At 50.5% G+C, this 18,962-nt stretch overlaps 1 protein-coding gene across 3 annotated transcripts; it reads right to left on the bottom strand.

Moving 5' to 3' along the window:
• Positions 1–1,476: 1,476 nt before the first annotated feature.
• Positions 1,477–16,620, bottom strand: ALAD (aminolevulinate dehydratase). 3 transcript variants are annotated; one of them, XM_001152445.8, is made up of 12 exons: positions 16,343–16,620; positions 8,585–8,768; positions 7,256–7,306; positions 6,664–6,760; positions 5,935–6,070; positions 5,730–5,813; positions 5,542–5,630; positions 4,910–4,965; positions 4,735–4,822; positions 4,574–4,660; positions 4,113–4,242; positions 1,477–3,493 (listed from the first exon to the last, which is right to left on the bottom strand). In XM_001152445.8, exons 2-12 carry the CDS (start codon positions 8,722–8,724, stop codon positions 3,432–3,434), a joined length of 1,020 nt encoding a protein of 339 aa, XP_001152445.2. In that variant the 5' UTR covers positions 8,725–8,768; positions 16,343–16,620; the 3' UTR covers positions 1,477–3,431. The 3 variants fall into 3 exon arrangements, with proteins under 3 accessions (XP_001152445.2, XP_001152007.1, XP_009455395.1); XM_001152007.8 differs by having other exon boundaries at positions 7,256–7,472; positions 16,343–16,494; XM_009457120.5 differs by lacking the exon at positions 16,343–16,620 and adding an exon at positions 12,176–12,251.
• Positions 16,621–18,962: the final 2,342 nt, after the last annotated feature.

Here is an 18,962-nt window from a genome sequence, read left to right as displayed (position 1 = left end):
CTGTTTCCCATGCTAGAGTGCAGGGGCGCAATCAATCACCACTCACTGCATCCTTGACCTCCTGGGCTCGCTCCTGCCTCAGCCTCCTGAGTAACTGGGACTACAGGCATGCACGACCACACCCAGATAATTCTGTATTTTTTGTAGAGACGTGGTTTCCTCATGTTGCCTAAGCTAGTCTCAAACTACTGGACTTGAGTGATCCACCCATCTCAGCCTCCCAAAGTGTTGGGATTACAGGTGTGAGCCACTGTGCCCAGCACCAGCCATCTTTGTTCATGAGATGGAGGCCAAGATGTGTTGATGATGACAGAACAAGGCAAGAGCTGAGACCCCTCACAACATATCGCTGACATATCAGCCCTGGATTGCTTAGAAGTAAATTTTCATCTCAAGCTATCATTATTTTGGCTTTTGTTATATCCACTGAACCTGAATCCTGATTAATACAGAGTGACTGGAGAATGATTTTTTTTTTTTTTTTTTTCTGAGACAGAGTCTGACTCTCTGTTGCCCAGGATGGGGTGCAGTGGCATGATCTCGGCTCACTGCAACCTCTGCGTCCTGGGTTCTAGTGATTCCTCTGCCTCAGCCTCCCAAGCAGGTGGGACTACAGGTGCCTGCCACCATGCCCGGCTAATTTTTTGTAGTTTTAGTCTAGATGGGGTTTTGCCATGTTGGCCAGGCTGGTCTTGAACTCCTGACCTCAAGTGATCCGCCTGCCTTGGTCTCCCAAAGTGCTGGGATTACAGGTGTGAGCCACCACGCCCAGCTCCAAGAATGACTTTAGATTGGGTGTTGGGTCAGGTTTCTCGGAGGAAGGGATGCTTTGAGCTGAGATCTTAACAAGAGAGACAGCCATATAGATTTAGGGGAAAAGCATTCCAAGCCAAGGAGGCCACTGGTGCAAAAGCTCAGTCCAAGACAGCATTCTGTGTAATGAGGCCTACCTGGTCAATTGTGGCGCCATCTCCCATCCCATTGTTTACAGTGACTGAGCCAAGAGTGGACCATGTGGCCTGAACAGGCCCAATCAGAGACCTCCAGAGATTTGCTATGTGAGTGATGGGACAGGAAGGCCCTTTCTCTGGGATTACAAATCTTAATGACTATTTAAGCCTAGAATTATTGAGGATCATGTTGCTGGCAAGTGGCAAAAACCCACCTGAGTATAAAGCTGGGGCAAACACAGACGAGAGTTAGAAAGGGACAGAGTCCTCCATGGGGTTTGACCCTGGGCCCAACCACACCTGTCCTTATCTCAATCCAGTTATGAAAACCAATCATGTCCTTCTTTGTTATTGAACTGGATTTCCATCACTTGCAACCAAGTAGGTGCCTGGTCTCCTTGGTCTCCCCCTATAACTGGGGCTAATTGCAGATGGTCCCCGAACTGTGATCATTCAATTCACAATTTTTGACTTTACAACAGTATGAAACAAGACATTCAGTAGAAACTGTACTTCAAATACTGAATTTTGATTCAAAATTCTTTATAACTTTATTACAATATAGATTTTGTGTTGGATAGTTTTGCCCACTGTAGGCTAATGTAAGTGTTCTGAGCATGTTTAAGGCAGGCTAGGCTAAGCTATGATGTTTGGTAGGTTAGGTATATTAAATACATTTTTGACTTATGATCATATTTTCAACTTATGATGGGTTTATCAGGATGCAAACCCATCGCATAAATGGAGGGGTGTCTGTAAAACATTGTTAGACCTATAATTTTGCTGTTGATTATTGGGAGGTGGTATGGCACAGTGGTTAGGGGCAGAGGCCTTGGAGTTGGACTACATGGGTTCAAATTCCAGCTTGGCTGTTTTCTGTGCGGTTCTAATCCAGTTCTGCCACAAACTTGTTGAGTGGCCTTAGGTGAGTCACATAAGCACTCTAGATATAGCTTCCTTATTGCAAAATGTCTCAAGCTAAGTTTAGTATTCTCCCTCCACCCCGACCCTGCTTCTGTTCCTCTTCCAGGCTGCCCCATCTCAGTAAATGGCCCATCAGCCACCCAGAAGGTCAAGCCAGATTCATCCCTCACATCTAATCTACCTTCTAAACACATCCACAATCCATTCCCCTTTCTCCATCCCCACTGTCCCCGCTCCAGTCCATGCCATCAAGACTTTTCATTTGCACTTTGCCGCAGAGCTGTTAAAATACTTTTACAAACTACAGATTTGATTGAGTCACTCTGAAAAGGTGAATGTGGCCCTTGACCTCTGCATGGTTTGGTCCTGGTCTGTCTCTCTCCACTCAGTTCAGGCCATCCTCTCAGTGCTCCAGACAAGCTAGCCTTGCATTCCTCCAGCTAGAAGGAGCCCCAGGGCCTTTGCACAACTCCTCCCTCTCCCTGGAATGCTCTTCCCCAATTGTCTTAGCTTGATGGCTCACCCTTCAGGTCTAGGCTCAAGTGTCAGTCCTTCAGGGAAGTATTTTCTGATCCTTCAAAGAGGTCAGGTCCTGGTGACCTCCTTCACAGCACCTGTCACCACATCACTGGTGCATGTCTGCCTCCTTCCCAACTACTGTTTCAAGAGAGGCCCCTTCCCTGTTGTTCTTTGTCTCAGACCCCTTCTTTCCTTTGAAGCACTTATCACAATTTGTAACTGCTTTATTTCTTTGTTTTCTTCTTAGCTGTCTCCCCTATTCTCTTTGTATAATTTCTATGAAGAGATAAGCTGAGGTCTGTCCTGCTGTATTCCCAGGACCCAGCACTGAACCTAGGAACAGAGCAGAGATTCTCAAAAAGTATCTCCTAAATAAAAAGTGTTTGTGGTGGCGGCATCTCTAGCAGTCAGGAACTCCCTCTTTGCCTCTGAGTTTTGATCCTCAGGCAGTATTTATGCTGGTTAATGAGTAATTCTTCTCTGGGTTTATGGTTCAGAGTAGAATAGGAGACCTCGGGCAGCCTGGCAACCTCTGGCCTCGTGGGAAATGCCTTCCAGTGGAATTGCAGCAAATTTCAACTCTAACCCAGGGATATCGATCTAGGCCTCATTCCCACACCCAGCTCTGCTGCCAGAAGCGTTCCAAGGCTTCTCAGGCCCCAAGATCCCACTGCTCTCTTCTTCCCCTAATGCTCCAAGACCCTCTCCCAGCCAGGCCCCAAAGGCTGTGCCCCCGACTCCAGGTTGCTTTCAAGCTGAAGCCACACCAGAGGAAAGAGCTGAGGGTGGCAAAGGTGAGCCTCACGGCTGACCCAGGGGAGGGGCGGGGAAGCTTGGGAGAGCTCATAGGATGCAGCTGCGAGTTGCAAGAGTTAGCATGCTGGCAAAACCACCCAGGGCTGCTGGGCCCCGCTAGCATGTGAGCAGGAAGAGGGCATGAGGGCACAGTTCTAAAAGCAGCATTTACTTTGGTTTTCACTTGTCTGAGGCCCCGGGAACATTTTAAAGTTCTAGTTCTTGGGCCTGGCACTGTCTCCATCATTCCTCCTTCAGCCACTGTAGCAGCTGTGGTGTGTAGTAGGTGATGATGATGTCAGCACCTGTGTTGGGAGAGATGCAGAAAGTTGCGGGGGGGACGCTGATCAGCTCTGAGCACACCTTCTGCGATGGGAAGGCCAGGCGGGGAAGAAGGCTACCACGAAGAAGCACAGCCTGTGGGCACACCACATGAGACGGAGCCCGGCTTTGGGAAACTCTATTTCTTGGGCAAGTCATTTCCTCTTTTGGGGCCTCAGTTTACCAAAGAATAAAATGCACAGTGAAGGAAATAGGTAAGAGGCAAGTTCCTTCCCATGCTGGTGTGCAATTCTAACAAAATGAGTCCCCTTTATGGAGTGATATTACCTCATTTAATCCTCAGGACAACCACGCACCAGGTATCTTATCCCCAGTTATCCAGTTATGGGTGAGGACACTGAGGTTCAGAGAAGTGGCTTGCCCACGTTCTCACAACCAAAAATGAATGAAGGGCTCTGCTTGCTTCACCAGGCCGTGTTCTATGCTGCAGTTCCATATCTCTTCCTCAATGTGTGTCTGTTTAGAACACTAGTAATTCCCGGAATAAGACCCCAAGCTCTCAGGACGTCGTTCCCCGATCTAGGCAGAGTGCTTATCAGTCCCTGTGGCGCAGGTCAAAACACCCCACCCTTGCCTGCCTACCTGCTCTGCGGAAGGCAGTCATGGCCTCCAGTACGGCAGCCTTGAGATCAAATGCCCCGGCCTGGGCTCCATGCCACAGCATGGCAAACTCTCCAGAGACGTGGTACACGGCGAGAGGGAGGTCAGGGTGCTGCAGGGAAGCAGACAGGGAGACAGGCTGAAATGGAGGGTGGATGTGGCTCTGGGAGCATCCCTTCCCCCCTGCTCAATCTGTGACCATCTTGAGCCCCGTGTCCTGGGTTACTGCGGCTGGCAGCCTGGCCCACTCTTGAACTGTTAAAGCAGGGCTGTTTGCAGCTCCTGCAAGCCCCGACATAGAAGGCCACGATGGTTCCTGGGCAGGGAAGGGGAGGAGAGGATGCATGCTTAAGGGCAAACTGCTTCCAACTCTGAGATTCCAGAGTCTGTGGAAAACTCTGTCCCAGCCCCCTGAGCCCCCTTTGCCTCGTACCTGTGCTCACCTTGTCCTTTACCTCCCGCACGATGTCCAGGTAGGGCATTCCCGGCTTCACCATGAGCATGTCAGCTCCTTCCCGTACATCCCGGTCCTAAGGGATGAGGGTATAGTGTGGGCGGTGCCTAGGAGGGGGCTGAGGGTGGGGCTCAAGTCCTAGTCACTCACCACCGCTCGGAGAGCCAGGCCTCGTGCTCCAGGGGGCAGCTGGTAGCAGCGGCGGTCCCCAAAAGCTGGGCTTGACTTAGCCGCATCCCTGCAAAGCAGAGTCATCAGGGTGGGCTCCAGCTTTGGGCCAAAGGGCCAGGGATTTCACAGCAGACCCCTGCCCACCCCTGCTCACCGGAAAGGGCCATAGAAACAGGAAGCAAATTTGGCACTGTAGCTCATCACCGATACCTATGGGGAGACAATGGAGGTCTTGGCTTATTCGGCCCTTGCCAGGTATCCCAGGGTGATGTGGCAGGGAGAGAAAGAACCTAGGCTGGGAAGGAGACTGCCTGTGTTCTGGTCCTGTTGGAGTGCTGGGCTTGATTTCCCTGCAGAGGCCCAGAGGTTTAAATGGTTCCCCAAAGCCTCATCCAGCACTGTCTTCAGTTCTGTGATTCTTTTTTTTTTTGAGATGGAGTCTAGCTCTGTCATCCAGGCTGAAGTGCAGTGGCATGATCTCAGCTCACTGCCTCCTGGGTTCAAGCGATTCTCCTGCCTCAGCCTCCCCAGTAGCTGGGATTACAGGCGCCTGCCACCACGCCCAGCTAATTTTTGTGTTTTTAGTAGAGATGGGGTTTCACCATGTTGGCCAGGCTGGTCTTGAACCCCTGACCTCAAGTGATCTACCTGCCTCAGCCTCCCAAAGTGCTGGGACTACAGGTGTGAGCCAACACGCCCGGCAGTTCTGTGATTCTTAGCAGACACGGGGGCAGGGCTGGTGCAGACTATCTCCTGCCAGCCCTGTGCTGCATTCCCTGCCCTTACCCTGTTGCCAAGTCCATGTGCCATCAGGGCCTCTTTGATGGCTTCCACGCGTCCATCCATCATGTCCGACGGGGCTACCACCTGACATCCTGGCGGGCAGAGGGTGGCCTTCAGAACTCTGGGGCCCTCCTAGCCACTCTGCCACCTCCTGACCCAGAGGTGCCCATCCCTGCTGGTGGTTCACTCACCTGCCTTGGCATACGCCAATGCCACCTCAGCCAGCCGCTGGCGGCTCTCCTCAGCCCGGAATGCTCCATTTTCACTCAGGAGCCCTTCAGGACAGATGACTGGGTTTTGGGGAGCACCTTGGGCCCTGGCCTGTCCCCACCCTGGTGAGAAGTGGGCAGTAGGAGTGTGGGTGGCAGCAGGGCTGGTGGGAGGAAGGGAACTCACCGCAGTGACCATGGGAGGTGTAGGGACACAGGCAGACGTCACAGGCCACCAGGAGGTTGGGGAAGGTCTTCCTCAACAGATGGATTGCCTCAATAGCTGGGGACTCCTCAGAGTCAGCTGCGGAACCCCGCTCGTCCTAGGGGCAGGGGAGGGACAAAGCAGTGTGTCTATTACATGTAGCTTTGGAAGGCAGGATGACAGCCATCACAGAGCATAGCCCTGGCCTTCTCCTTCCTTCATCATCACAGCCCCTGGATAAGGAAGCACAGAGGACTGACCCTACATGGGTGCTGACTTAAGGGCAAAGACCATGTCCATTCACCTGTGGCCCCAGGGCCAGCACAATGTGGGAGTGAGGGTGCAGTCAGTGTGGACCCTCAGTCCACCTTTGCCCAACCTCCCTTCCTTTTTCTGTTTGTATTGGAGACAGGGTCTTGCTCTGTCACCCAGGCTAGAGTGCACTGGCGCGATTTTGGCTCACTGCAGCCTCGACTTTCTGGGCTCAAGCAATCCTCCCACCTCTCCACCTCCCGAGTAGCTGGGACTACAGGCACGTACCCCCACACCCAGCTAACTTTTGTATTTTTTGTAGAGATAGGTTTTGCCATGTTGTCCAGGCTGGTCTCAAAATCCTGGGCTCAAGTGATCCACCCACTTTGGCCTCCCAAAGTGCTGGGATTACGGGCATGAGCGCAACCTCCCTTCTTAGCCCTTCCTTTGATTCTTCACCTTGGGAACTCTGCTGGGGACGCCAAAGATCAAGACACAGCGTAGGCCCTCTTCCACCAAGGGCCTCAGCATCTCTTCCAGCCGGTTCACACCATACCTGTGTGGGTGTGGGTAGAGGGGTTGAAGGAAGGCAGGTCCCAGGCAACGGTCCTCCGGACCCCACCACACTGTGTGCCTCTGTTAGAAACCAAGCTGCATATGGCACCAGGAGGGCTCAAGCCCCCAGGACAGAAGGGGCAGGGATGCATCCACTAAATAGGAGGGAAGACTGAGGCCCTGAGTAGCAGAGCTCCGGAATTCGGCTGTGGAAGGCTCCTTCGAGGCCCTCTTTTTGAACTCCCATCTGCAGTTCAGCTCCCTTCTGCAACAGCCTCTGCCACGATGTCTCGGGTGATGGGTAGCTCTTTACTTTATGGGGCTGCCCCTTCCACTGTGGAACAGCTCTGGCCCCGGGGAAACCCTTTCCTCTACTGAGCTAATGTCTGTCTGTCCGCATCTTCTACTTCCTAGGTCTGCTTCTGCCTCCCAGCACTTCCACCTGTGGAATCTCTCCCTCCACCACCCGCTGGCCCCCCAACTCCACGTCTCCTACCTGGCCACTCCTGGGAGGCTGGTGATAGGCTGTATGTCATCAGGAACATCCCTGCAAGAGCGGGGGTGGGATATGGATTGGTAGCTGTGGGAAGGGCCAGTGGTGCGGGGGCGACTGAGAGGGGTGGTTGGGAAGCAGGGAAGAAATATGGAAGTGGAGATGGTGGGAGGAGGATGGGATCCAGTGTCTGGCTTCCCTGCCTGGCCAAGCCCAGGGCCTGAAATAATAATAGGACAACAAGAATAACAGTGACAACACTAGCAACTGTACTAAAAGAACGGTAATTACAGGAAGGAATTAAGTGGTTAAGAACTTGGACTCTGAATTTGGCAGGTCCTTGCTTTCTATCCCAGCCACTTACTGCCTGGGTGACCGTGGCCAAGTTCTATCATCTCTTTGAGCCTTAGGCCTTCATCTATATCATGCGTGGTTAATTCATTCATTCAACAAATATTTATTGAGTACTTATTATGTGCCAAGTACTGTTCTAGGCCCTGATGATACAACAGTGAACAAAATAGACAAACATCCCTGCCCTCATGGAGCTGATGTTCTAGAGGATAGCTACTCCTTCTTCATACAAATGCTCTCAGAATTGAATGAGATAATGTGTGTAGGTGCTTAGCATAGTACCTGGTAGATAGTAAGTACTCAGTAAATGTCTGCATTATTATTAATAATCATGATTGCCATCTCTTTTTTTTTTTTTTTTTTTTTTGAGATGGAGTCTGGCTCTGTCGCCCAGGCTGGAGTGAAGTGGTGCGATCTCGGCTCACTGCAAGCTCCGCCTCCCGGGTTCACGCCATTCTCCTGCCTCAGCCTCCCAAGTAGCTGGGACTACAGGCGCCCGCCACCACGCCTGGCTAATTTCTTTGTGTTTTTAGTAGAGACAGGGTTTCACCATATTAGCCAGGATGGTCTCGATCTCCTGACCTCGTGATCCGCCCACCTCAGCCTCCCAAAGTGCTGGGATTACAGGCGTGAGCCACCGCGCCCAGCCTCAATGACAGCCATCTCTTACAGGTACATAGCACTTTACAATGTACAGAGCACCTTCTCAGCTTCTGTCTTATTGCAAGAGCTCAGGATGGCAGGCAAGGGTTATTCTTCTAATTTTCCAAATGGGATGAATGAGTTCTTTCAAAGTTTGTTTTGTTCCTAAGATTCCTGTCCTTAATCCAAGTAGCCTGCTTCCAGTGCCTTGAATTTCAAGCTGACAGCTCACTTTGCCACCCCCAGCCATACTGATGCCCGCTCCAGTCAACACTCCCTCCCCAACCCCAACCCCAACCAGCAGAGCAGAGGCCTGGCCCATTCTTGGAGACTCACGTGACAAAGATGGGGTAGATGAGGTTGGAGGCATTGAGGGTGGTGGTGGCTGTCTGCCAGGCCCGAAGTAGTGGGTGGAAGTAGCCGCTGTGCAGAACGGACTGGGGCTGCATGGCGTGGGCCAGTGGGCACTGGGGCATCGGTTGGAACCGAGGGCTCCTGGGGCATTGGCTGCAGGCTCTGTCTGTGGGGGGTGATGGGTGGCACATGAGACATGGTCCCTGTCCTCAGGAGATGGTCACATCTGGAAAACAGCTCTTCTAGATTCCTGCCTCCCCTCTCTCTAGCCCAATGCTACTCACAGCATGGTTCACCAATCCCTGCTGGTCAACAAGGTAAGTTGAGAAATGAAAGTAAGTCTTTAGAAACTTTCATGACAATCAGAATCTAATGATATAAAATTTGGGCTTGTATTTTATGTGACTGCTTCTTGTTCATTATTATCTTTTAAAGTAAACATCTGAGCAAGCAATGACTGTTTAAAAAAAATGATCTTTTTTTTTTTTTCACACAGGGTCTCTGTCGCCCAGGCTGGAGTGCAGTGGTGCAATCTCGACTCACTGCAGCCTTGACCTCCCGGGCTCAACTGTTTCTCCCAACTCAGCCTCCCAAGTAGCTGGGACTGCAGGTGTGCACCACAACACCCAGCTAACTTTCAAATTTTTTGTAGAGATGGAGGTCTTGCCATGCTTCTCAGGATGGTCTCGAACTCCCGGGCTCAAGCAATCTGCCTGCCTCGGCCTCCCAAAGTGCTGGGATTACAGGCGTGAGCCACGGTGCCTAGCCAAAAAAGTAATTTTCTAGCTGGGCATGGTGGCTCACGCCTGTAATCCCAGCACTTTGGGAGGCTGAGGTGGCAGGATGGCTTGAGCCCAAGAGTTCGAGACCAGCCTGGGCAACATGGCGAGACCCTATATCTACAAAAAGTTTAAAAATCAGCCAGGTGTGGTGGTCCACACCTGTAGTCCCAGCTACTCAGGAGGCTAAAGCAAGAGGATCGCTTGAGCCCAGGAGTTCAAGGTTGCAGTAAGCTATGATTGCACCACTGCACTCCAGCCTGGGCGAGAGAGGGAGACGTCTCTAAAAAAAAATAATAATTTTATTGCATTGCATTTTATCAAAGAATCAATAAATTGGAAATAGAAAAAAAAGAACTAATCCTTCCTTATGCATAAAGAAGCACTGATCTAGCCAACATTTAAACTTTGTTTATTCCACAAAAAATGCCCGTGTTCATGGCAGAACTTTTAGAAAAGTGCAGATAAGCAAAAAGAGAAAAATCCTCTGCAATTCTACCTCTAGAGAAAAGTACTGTTGGCCGGGCATGGCGGCTCACGCCTATAATCTCAGCACTTTGGGAGGCTGAGATGGGCAGATCACTTGAGGTCAGGAGTTCGAGACCAGCCTGGCCAACATGGTTAAACCCCACCTCTACTAAAAATACAAAAAAAATTAGCTGGGTGTGGTGGTGCGTGCCTGTAATCCCAGCTACTGGGGAGGCTGAGGCAGGAGAACTGCTTGAACCCAGGAGGAGGAGGTTGCAGTAAGCCGAGATAGCGCCACTTCACCCAGCCTGGGCGACAGAGCAAGACTTCATTCCAAAAAAAAAAAGAAAGAAAGAAAAGAGAAAAGTACTTGGGACATGGATTTTTTGTTAGGTACAATGCACACCAATAGGAGAAAATAGTACCATTCATGTTAGATAGACAGACAGACACATACACTGTATAGAGTGCCACCAAATCTTTTCTAGCCCAAGGAGTTTCCTGGGCTCCACGAGCACAAGCTACACCTTCTTGCTTTCCTAACCTTGTCCCTTTACCTGAAAGGCTGTGCTCTCCCCACAGCCTCCCTGCACCCAAATCTACAGGGTTCTCCTTCCCTCTCCCACTGAGGCTGTCTTGTCCAGATTGCAGTCTCTCTTACGTAAGTTATCTGTGGACCTGTCTTACCTCATGCCAGTAGACAGAGCTTCTGCAGGGCAAGGTCCAGAGTTGGTTCATTTTTGCCTCCCCTACAGTGCTCTGTCACACACTGACCTTGGCACACAGTAAATATTTAATTACGTGAAGTACAAAAATATGCTCCAAATGCCAAATTAGTGGACACAAGACAGAAGGAAGCTGGGACATTAACATTTGTTTCTTGAGCACCTACTGTGTGCCAGACCATGCCTGGCATTTTCACAGGTGATTTCTCATCGAGTGGGCACTACAGTCCTGGCAGGCAGGGCTGATTGAGTGCATGGAGCCTGACCAGAAGTGAGCCATGGCTCCAATGGGAGTGAGGAGGTCAGAAGAGGCATATTAGAAGAAGACAGGGGCCGGGCGTGGTGGCTCACACCTGTAACCCCAGCACTTTGGGAGGCTGAGGCGGGTGGATCACTTGAGGTCAGGAGTTTGAGACTAGGCTGGCCAATGTGGTGAAACTCCGTCTCTAATAAAAATACAAAAATTAGGCCAGGCACGGTGGCTCACGCCTGTAATCCCAGCACTTTGGGAGGCCGAGGTGGGTGGATCACTTGAGGTCAGGAGTTTGAGACCAGCCTGACCAACATGGTGAAACCCCATCTCTACTAAAAATAAAAAAAAATTAGCCGGGTGTGGTGGCACATGCCTGTAATCCCAGCTACTTCAGAAGCTGAGACAGGAGAATCCTTTGAACTTGGGAGGCGGAGGTTGCAATGAGCCGAGATCGTGCCATTGCACTCCAGCATGGGCAACAAGAGAGAAACTCCATCTCACAATAAATAAATAAATAGAAATAAAAATAAAAATACAAAAATTAGCTGGGTGTGGTGGTGTGCACCTGTAGTCAGAGTTCCTCTGGAGGCTGAGGCAGAAGAATCGATTGAACCTAGGAGGCAGAGGTTGCAGTGAGCCGAGAGTGCACCATTGCACTCTAGCCTGGGTGACAGTGTGAGACTCCATCTCAAAAAAAAAAAAAAAAAAAGAAAATGACAGGGCGTTGAACTTGGTTTTGCAGGATGAGTGGGTTCAGCCTGGTGGAGAGAAGGGGGCCAATATTTCCTTAGGAAGGGAAGAAAGGGGCAAAGGTGGGGAAGGAGGATGGCTGTGGACTATTTTGAGGAGCTGAGGCAAGTGTGTACGGAGGGGATGGATAAGAGGGGGCCAGGCTGAGGCTGTGGGAAGATTTCTGAGCAGTGGGTAGGGTTAGTGGCCTGGTTGACACCTGGCTTTGGGAAGATCAATCCTGCAGGCTGAGCAGAGCAGACAGGAAGCAGAGGAATGCAGAGGCTGGGGAGGCTGCGGGCAGAGAAGGAAGGGGCGTCTTAAGGCAGCCAACAGGCAGTGTCTCAGGGCGGATGCTCTAGGCCTGCCTGCCTGCCTGATCTAAAGGGCAGCGGAGACAGGGACAGGGCAGGAAGAGGGCAGTGGGGAGCTGGGCTTGGAGAGGAGGTGGAGAGCTCTGTTTTAGACACTTCCTTTTGGAGGTGCCTGGGAGACTATCCCATAGCCAAAGGATGGGGAGGGGCGGGGAAGAGCCACAAAAATGGGGGCTGGCAGGCCTGAGTCCAACTGCTTTTTGTATGAATGGGACCTCAAGGTCCAGAGAGGGGCAAGGACTTACCCAAAGCCACACAGCGAGCAAAAGGACTAGAACCCTGGTGTGTTAACTCCCAGGTGAACTGGGAGATCCTTTGGTAGGTTGGAGTCAAGTCAGATGTTGAAGCCAGGTCTAATCCCTCTAATTTGCTTCCCAGAAAACCACCTTTGTAACAGGTCCTTGGCTTCTGGAATCCAAAGCTGCATTCCCGTGGCCTCAACTCCTCATTGCTTTCAGGAGGCTGAGGGAACAACTGCCTCCTGCTTATCAGAAACAGTGGGGCAGGGCTGCCTAGGAACTGGCTGCCCTTCTCCCCATAGTCTCTTAGGCCCCTTTAGCTGCCTTCAGCCATCTCAGGGGCCCATTTTATCCAGTCTTCCTCCTTGGTAGGGTGGGGTTATCACAAGTCACACAGGGGCCAGCCCTGCTGCCACACCCCTGGGTGGGCCAGCCCCATCACCTAACACAGGGGCAGGCCAGGCCTCCCCAATCATGTCTCAACCTCCAAACAGACAATTATTCAGTAGATATGAGGTCCCAGCTGCCCATTTCGTACTTGATTTTGCTCTCATGTCTGCCAGGAGTTTTTTTTCCTTTTCTTTTTTTTTTTTTTTTTTTTTTTTGAGACAGAGTCTGGCTTTGTCACCCAAGCTGGAGTGCAGTGGTTCGATCTCGGCTCACTGCAACCTCCACCTCCTGGGTTCAAGCGATTCTCCTGCCTCAGCCTCCCAAATAGATGGGACTACAGGCACGCATGACCATGCTTGGCTAATTTTTGTATTTTTAGTAGAGACAGGGTTTCGCCATGTTGGCCAGGCTGGTCTCAAACTCCTGACTTCAAGTGATCCGCCCGCCTCTGCCTCCCAAAGTGCTGGGATTACAGGCGTGAGCCACCGCACCTGGCCGAGAGAATATTTTTGAATATTGAGAGAATTACCAAAATGTAAGCCAGTTGCCCAAGACCACATAGCTACTTAGTGACTGAGCCAGAATTTGAATTTGTTCTGGACTCCAAATGCTGGGTTTTATATACTGTATTTCATAACACTGATAAACACCTGATTCAGTAGGCGTCTCTCTGCCCATACTGTTTCTGCTTTGGGTGCTGGAGAGACAGAAGAAACAAAAGAAAAACATACTGAGTGTATTCGTTCTGTGCTGGGCACAGCACTGAAGTACTTGGTAGTAGTATCTCATTTCATTGCAAGAATTGTCCTAACTTTTAGTGATAAGGAAACGGAGGCTCTGAGCGGTTCAGTGACTTGCTTAATGCCATTCTAGAGTCTAGTCAGATGTTGAAGAGAGGTCTAATCTCTCTGACTCACTTCCCACAAACAATCTCTGTTGTTTTCTGGCTTCTGAATCCAAAGCTGCATTCCACTGGCCTCAACTCCCCATCGCCTTTAGGAGGCTGAGGGAACAACTGGCTCCTGCTTAGCAGAAACCCTGGGGCAGGACTGCCTAGGAGCCTGAGACCGGGGCAGGGTTAGAGTAAAGGGAACAGTCTCACTACAGCAGTCCACTTTGATCTGTTTTTGAATTTTAAGATTCAGAGACAGATTTGATTTGAGAAACGGATGTCAGTGCTGAAAATATTAAAAGCTTGAAAATTGCCAATCCTGTTTAATCCCTTACACTTTAATGTGGAAAATGGGGTATAGAGAGGCAACGGGACTTTTGGAGATCACAGTGAGTGACATACAGAGCTATAAACGACCCTGCAGCTCCTGGCTTCTATTTCAGTGCCCTGATACCTACACCATAGAGTCATTCCATTGTAAGAGGTACTTAATAAGTGGAGTTTCCCACTCCATTCTGTGAGTGGGAAAACACCCCCTGAATCACATATTGGCAGAGCCAAAAGCAGGATGGGTTTTGCTTTGCAAAAAGGCCCTTAGAGTTTGGGAGAATTTCACAGACTGGGAGGGCACTTCTCCCAAATCAAGCGAGCTTGCAAACCACAATTTAAATGCCTGTGACATCACCACACTGAAGACAGGAGCGAGCCGCCAGGAGGTCCAGCACCTCTGCCCACCCACATCAGACAGGTTAGCTTTGCTGGGACGCAGAGTATAGGGCGGTGCAGAAAGATCCATGTTTCAGGGTCAGACAGTCCCAGGTTTGGTCTATGCTCTGCTGTGTAATTTTGGGCAAAGTCATTGACCTTTCAGTGTTCATTTCATAATCTACAAAATAGGCATGATATCTCTAACTTGCAAGGCTGTGGAGATTATTGATAGGGATAAGGTAGGTGTCTGGCACGAACTAGCTGCACAGTAAATATGTAGCTAATTTTATTACTATTAGGAGTGGGGCTGGGTTGGAACGAGATGTCCTGGCACAGCTCTGTGCCTTCTGCACCTCACCAGATGGGAATATGAGCTCAAACCCTCGTGGGCCACAGGGTTTTCCAAGATTTCTGAAGTGGAGTCCCTGCCTTCCAGCAGGTTATGTGGTGGAGGAAAAACAAAATAATCACCATCCGGCTGCCAGAGTAGAGGGGTGGACCAGGTGCTGTCAGAGGGACTGTGTCTCTGAGTCAAGGGTGGTTTCATGGAAGAGGGGACAGTGAAGGAGAAGAAGTGTTTCAGATTTAATATGAAAGTATCTCCTCCCGTGGAAGGCAACATCCCCAAACTGGGAGTAACTGAAGTTGGGCCCTGAGCGCTGCTACCAGGAGGGGCTATGAGCTTCATGTGCCACCCCCCACCCCTGCAAGTTGTACTATGCTGAGGATTCCAGAGGCTGTGGGTCTTGGCACAGAGGGTTAGGACCTGCTGCCAGCCCTGGCAGGCTCTGCCACTGGCCAGGGAGGAGGCAGTCAGGAGAGCCAGCTAGGTAGAAGGTGGCCAGAACTGAGAAATCCAAAGCCCCACAAAGGCCCAGGAGAGCAGCTGTCATGCAGTTCTGAAAAGAGATGAAGTGTTTATTCAGCCAACCCACATTTCTTGAATATCTACTATGGGCCTGCTGAAGTGCTAGACACAGGGATTAAAGAGAAGAATGAGACCCCAGCCTTGCCCTGGGGCTTTGAAGAGCCTGATCGCCTCTGGGGTTAGCCATTTAGATGTAGGAGAAGCTGCCATTCCCAGAATCCTAGAATATCTTGGCTAAGAGGCTTCTTAAAGTTTGCTGATTGTATCACTGAAACAAGGGTGAAACTGGGCTCAGAGAGGGGTAGACACAGGCCCAGGATCACGCAGTGGGTCAGCGGCAGATCTGGGGGAAGGTCTCCAGCAGCCCAGTCCTCAGTGCCCACCATGACACCTCCATACTTTAAGGATATATATCAAATCTGTTTCCCAGCAGGTTGGGCTTGTGGAGAGCTTTGGGTGAGCCAGACTCTGGGCCTGGCTGCTGTTGGTAGCAGGATGGTTAAGTATGTGGGCTCTGGAGTCTGAGAGATGTGGGTACAAATCCTAGTTCTGTAGCTTTCTAGTTGTGTGACCTCAGTTTCTTCGTTTAGTAAATGGGGACTAGAACCGACCTCAATGGGTTGTTTTAAGAAATGAATGGGTCAGGCCGGGCGTGGTGGCTCACGCCTGTAATCCCAGCACTTTGGGAGGCCGAGGTGGGCGAATCACCTGAGCTCGGGAGTTCGAGACTAGCCTGACCAACAGGGAGAAACCCCATCTCTACTAAAAATACAAAAATTAGCCGGCGTGGTGGCACACGCCTGTAATCCCAGCTAGTTGGCAGGCTGAGACAGGAGAATCGCTTGAACCCGGGAGGCGGAGGTTGCAGTGAGCTGAGATCGCGCCATTGCACTCCAGCCTGGGCAACAAGAGCGAAACTCCGTCTCAAAAATAAATAAATAAATAAAATAAATGAATGGTCAATGCACGCAACGCTTAGTACAAAACGGCTGTTATTGTTTTCACCTCCCTACCCCGCCACCAACCACCACCCGCACCTCGGGTTCTGCATCGATGGAGTCTGCCCAGGCGGTATCTGAGAGGGTGAACCCCAGAGAAGAGGTGCGGAGCCCCGAACCCGGGCCCCCAACCCCGGCTGCAGCGGGATAATCCAGCCCAAACAAACGCTCCACGGGACTCCGTGCACGGCTGCACCGCCAGGGCTTCAGGCGCACAGCACAATCTGGGGACGCAGGACTCTTGGTGCCACAGTCCCCGCCTCGCCCTGGAGCCGCCCTCCAAGCCCGCTATCTCCCCGCATCCAGCCCCCGCTCACCTGCCTCCCTAAGGGCTCCCGGCCGCTGCTCCTGTCACCGCTGTCTCCTGCTCCGGTCTCCCAGAGAGCGGAGAGCGGGGGGTGGGGGCTCACCCGGAAGCAGCTTCCCCACGGTCCGCCCCCTCCACAGTCCAGGCCACGCCCCCTGAAGGCGCTCTTCTTGGGGGGCTCCTCCGCTCCAGCCGCGGCCCCGCCCACACGTAACGAGGCCTGGCCAATTGGGTGTGTCGAGGGCCTGGAGGGCCCGCCCGTCCCCGCTCCGGGCCCTGAGCTTGTGCAGCGAACTGCAGGAGGGAGGCCACGAGGGGGCGCAGGAACCGCGTGGGAGGGTCCCTGGGTGTGAGCCGGCCTCGGAGGCGGTTACAGCCCAGATTTCACTTCACAGCATTCCTTTGCCCAGCCTAGGGCAAACTTGGCTCTAGTTAATGGCTTGGTGAAAGAATAATTGGATGTCAAAGCCGTTAAAACAGCACCATTATGCCTAACACAGCATTAGCTAAGTCCATTTTTGCGGACTAAGCTAAAGTTGTTGAGTTCAGCGCCTGGCTTCCAAGTTTTCAGAGAAAATTTGTACCAGCTTCATTTATTTCTCAGGGTACGGCAATGCTATGAGTTGAGAGATGTGATGTGAAAGACATGGGCGTTTAGGAAAACTCCAAGTCTTGATAGGGGCATCAGACCTATGATAGGTACAATGATAGATCGGATCAAAGGTCTGTATGGAGATTGGAGATGTGCAGAGGCAAGAGGGATCTGGTGAGGCTTATGGGCCTGGGTAAACCAGTAGGATTGGATGAGTAAAATAGCGATCGGGGATCATCGCCCTAGAGAAGCAATGCCTTTCAGGTGGTTCTTCAGGGATTATTGAAAAGTTGACTTTCAAATGTAGAGGACACTAGTGGGTTACATTAAACTTATTCTCAGATTTTATTTCTCAGCCCGGTTCGGTGGCTCACGCCTGTAATCCCAGCACTTTGGGAGGCCAAGGCGGGCGGATCTCTTGAGGTCAGGAGTTCAAGACCAGCCTGACCAACATGGTGAAACCCTGTCTCTACTAAAAATACAAAAAATTAGCCGGGCGTGGTGGCGGGCTCCTGTAATCCCAGCTACTCGGGAGGCTGAGGCAGGAGAATCGCTTGAACCCGGGAGGCGGAGGTTGTAATGGGCTGAGATCATGCCACTGCGTTCCAGCCTGGGTGACAGAGGGAGACTCTGTCTCAAAAAAAAATTTTTTTTAAATTTCTCAAAATCTGTACCCCAAACCTGTTGCATACTTTATATTTTAAATTTAAGGGGCCTAGCGGCGTAAGGCTAGGGAAATATGACACTGCTTAGTTTCCAGCTACTAGACTTCTGATCTGTATTCAGCAAGGAAGGGGATAGAAAGCAAATAATGTTTGCTGTGCATTAAAGAGTCAGGGACAGTACCATGCATTTTACATTCATTTATCTAATCTTGACAGCAACGATGTTACTATTCTCACTTTAAGGATTGGGAAAACAATTGCCAGCTAGATTAAATAATTTGCCCCATGTTACACTGGGCTCTCTCTGCAATGCCTGCTAATAACCACGCTCCATAGGGGCAATTATTATTTGTTTTTTCCTAGATTCCCTGCCCGACATTTCTTTCCTGACACCCATTCCCTCCCTGAGGTTATTGATAACTAAAAATAATTAGAACCATCTAAGAACCCAAATAGAATGGGAAATTTTAAAATGTTGCTGTTTGGTGTAGCTTATTTCCCCCATGTCTTTTCTTGTTCTTGACTGAAAGACCTGTTCCCACTCTCCCCCCAGCCTCCACCTTTTGAAACATTTTACCTTAATCTTTCAGTATTGTGAATGCAATAATATGAATAAATCTTAAACATATTGTTGAGTAAAAGAAGTGAGACACAAAAGAGTATATAATATGATTTCATTTATATTAACGACACAATCAAGCAAAATTAAGCTGTGTTGTTAGGACTCAGAATAGTGATTTCCACTGGGGAGATGGGGAGAATTGAAAGGGAGATTAGGCTGGGTGTGGTGGCTCACACCTGTAATCCTAGCACATTGGGAGGCCAAGGCTGGTGGAGCGCTTGAGCCCAGGAGTTCAAGACCAACCTTGGCAACATGGCGAAACAGTCTCTACAAAAGTTACAAAAAGTAGCTGGGCATGGTGGTGGACACCTGTAGTCCCAGCTACTTGGGAGGCTGAGATGGGAGGATTGCTTGAGCCTGGGAGGTCAAGGCTGCAGTAAGCTGTGATCGTACCACTGCACTCCAGCCTGGGTGACAGAGCAAGACCCTGTCTCCAAAAAAAAAAAAAAAAAAAAAAAAAGGCGGCAGGGGGAAACTAAAGAGGTTTCTTTGGATGCAGTTAATGTTTATTGGTCTGGGTGTGAGTTACATGGCTGTGTTTAATTCGTGAAAATTCATTAAGCTCCACACTTGTGTCTTTTAGTATGTATATTTCGTTTCAATAAAAAATTAAAACTAAACTATTCTGAGTGTCTCCTAGGTAGGTATATGGCATTGTGCTAAATGCTGTGAAAAGCATAAAAAAGGAACAAGAAAGAAAGCAGACTGCTGATTGCCAGGGTCTGAGGAAAATGTTTTGAAACTAGATAGA

This window comes from Pan troglodytes, chromosome 11, assembly GCF_028858775.2.
Source record: "Pan troglodytes isolate AG18354 chromosome 11, NHGRI_mPanTro3-v2.0_pri, whole genome shotgun sequence".
NCBI lineage: Eukaryota > Metazoa > Chordata > Mammalia > Primates > Hominidae > Pan > Pan troglodytes.
The sequence above is the reverse complement of the archived record's forward strand: the minus strand, read 5'-3'. Positions and strand labels throughout refer to the sequence as shown.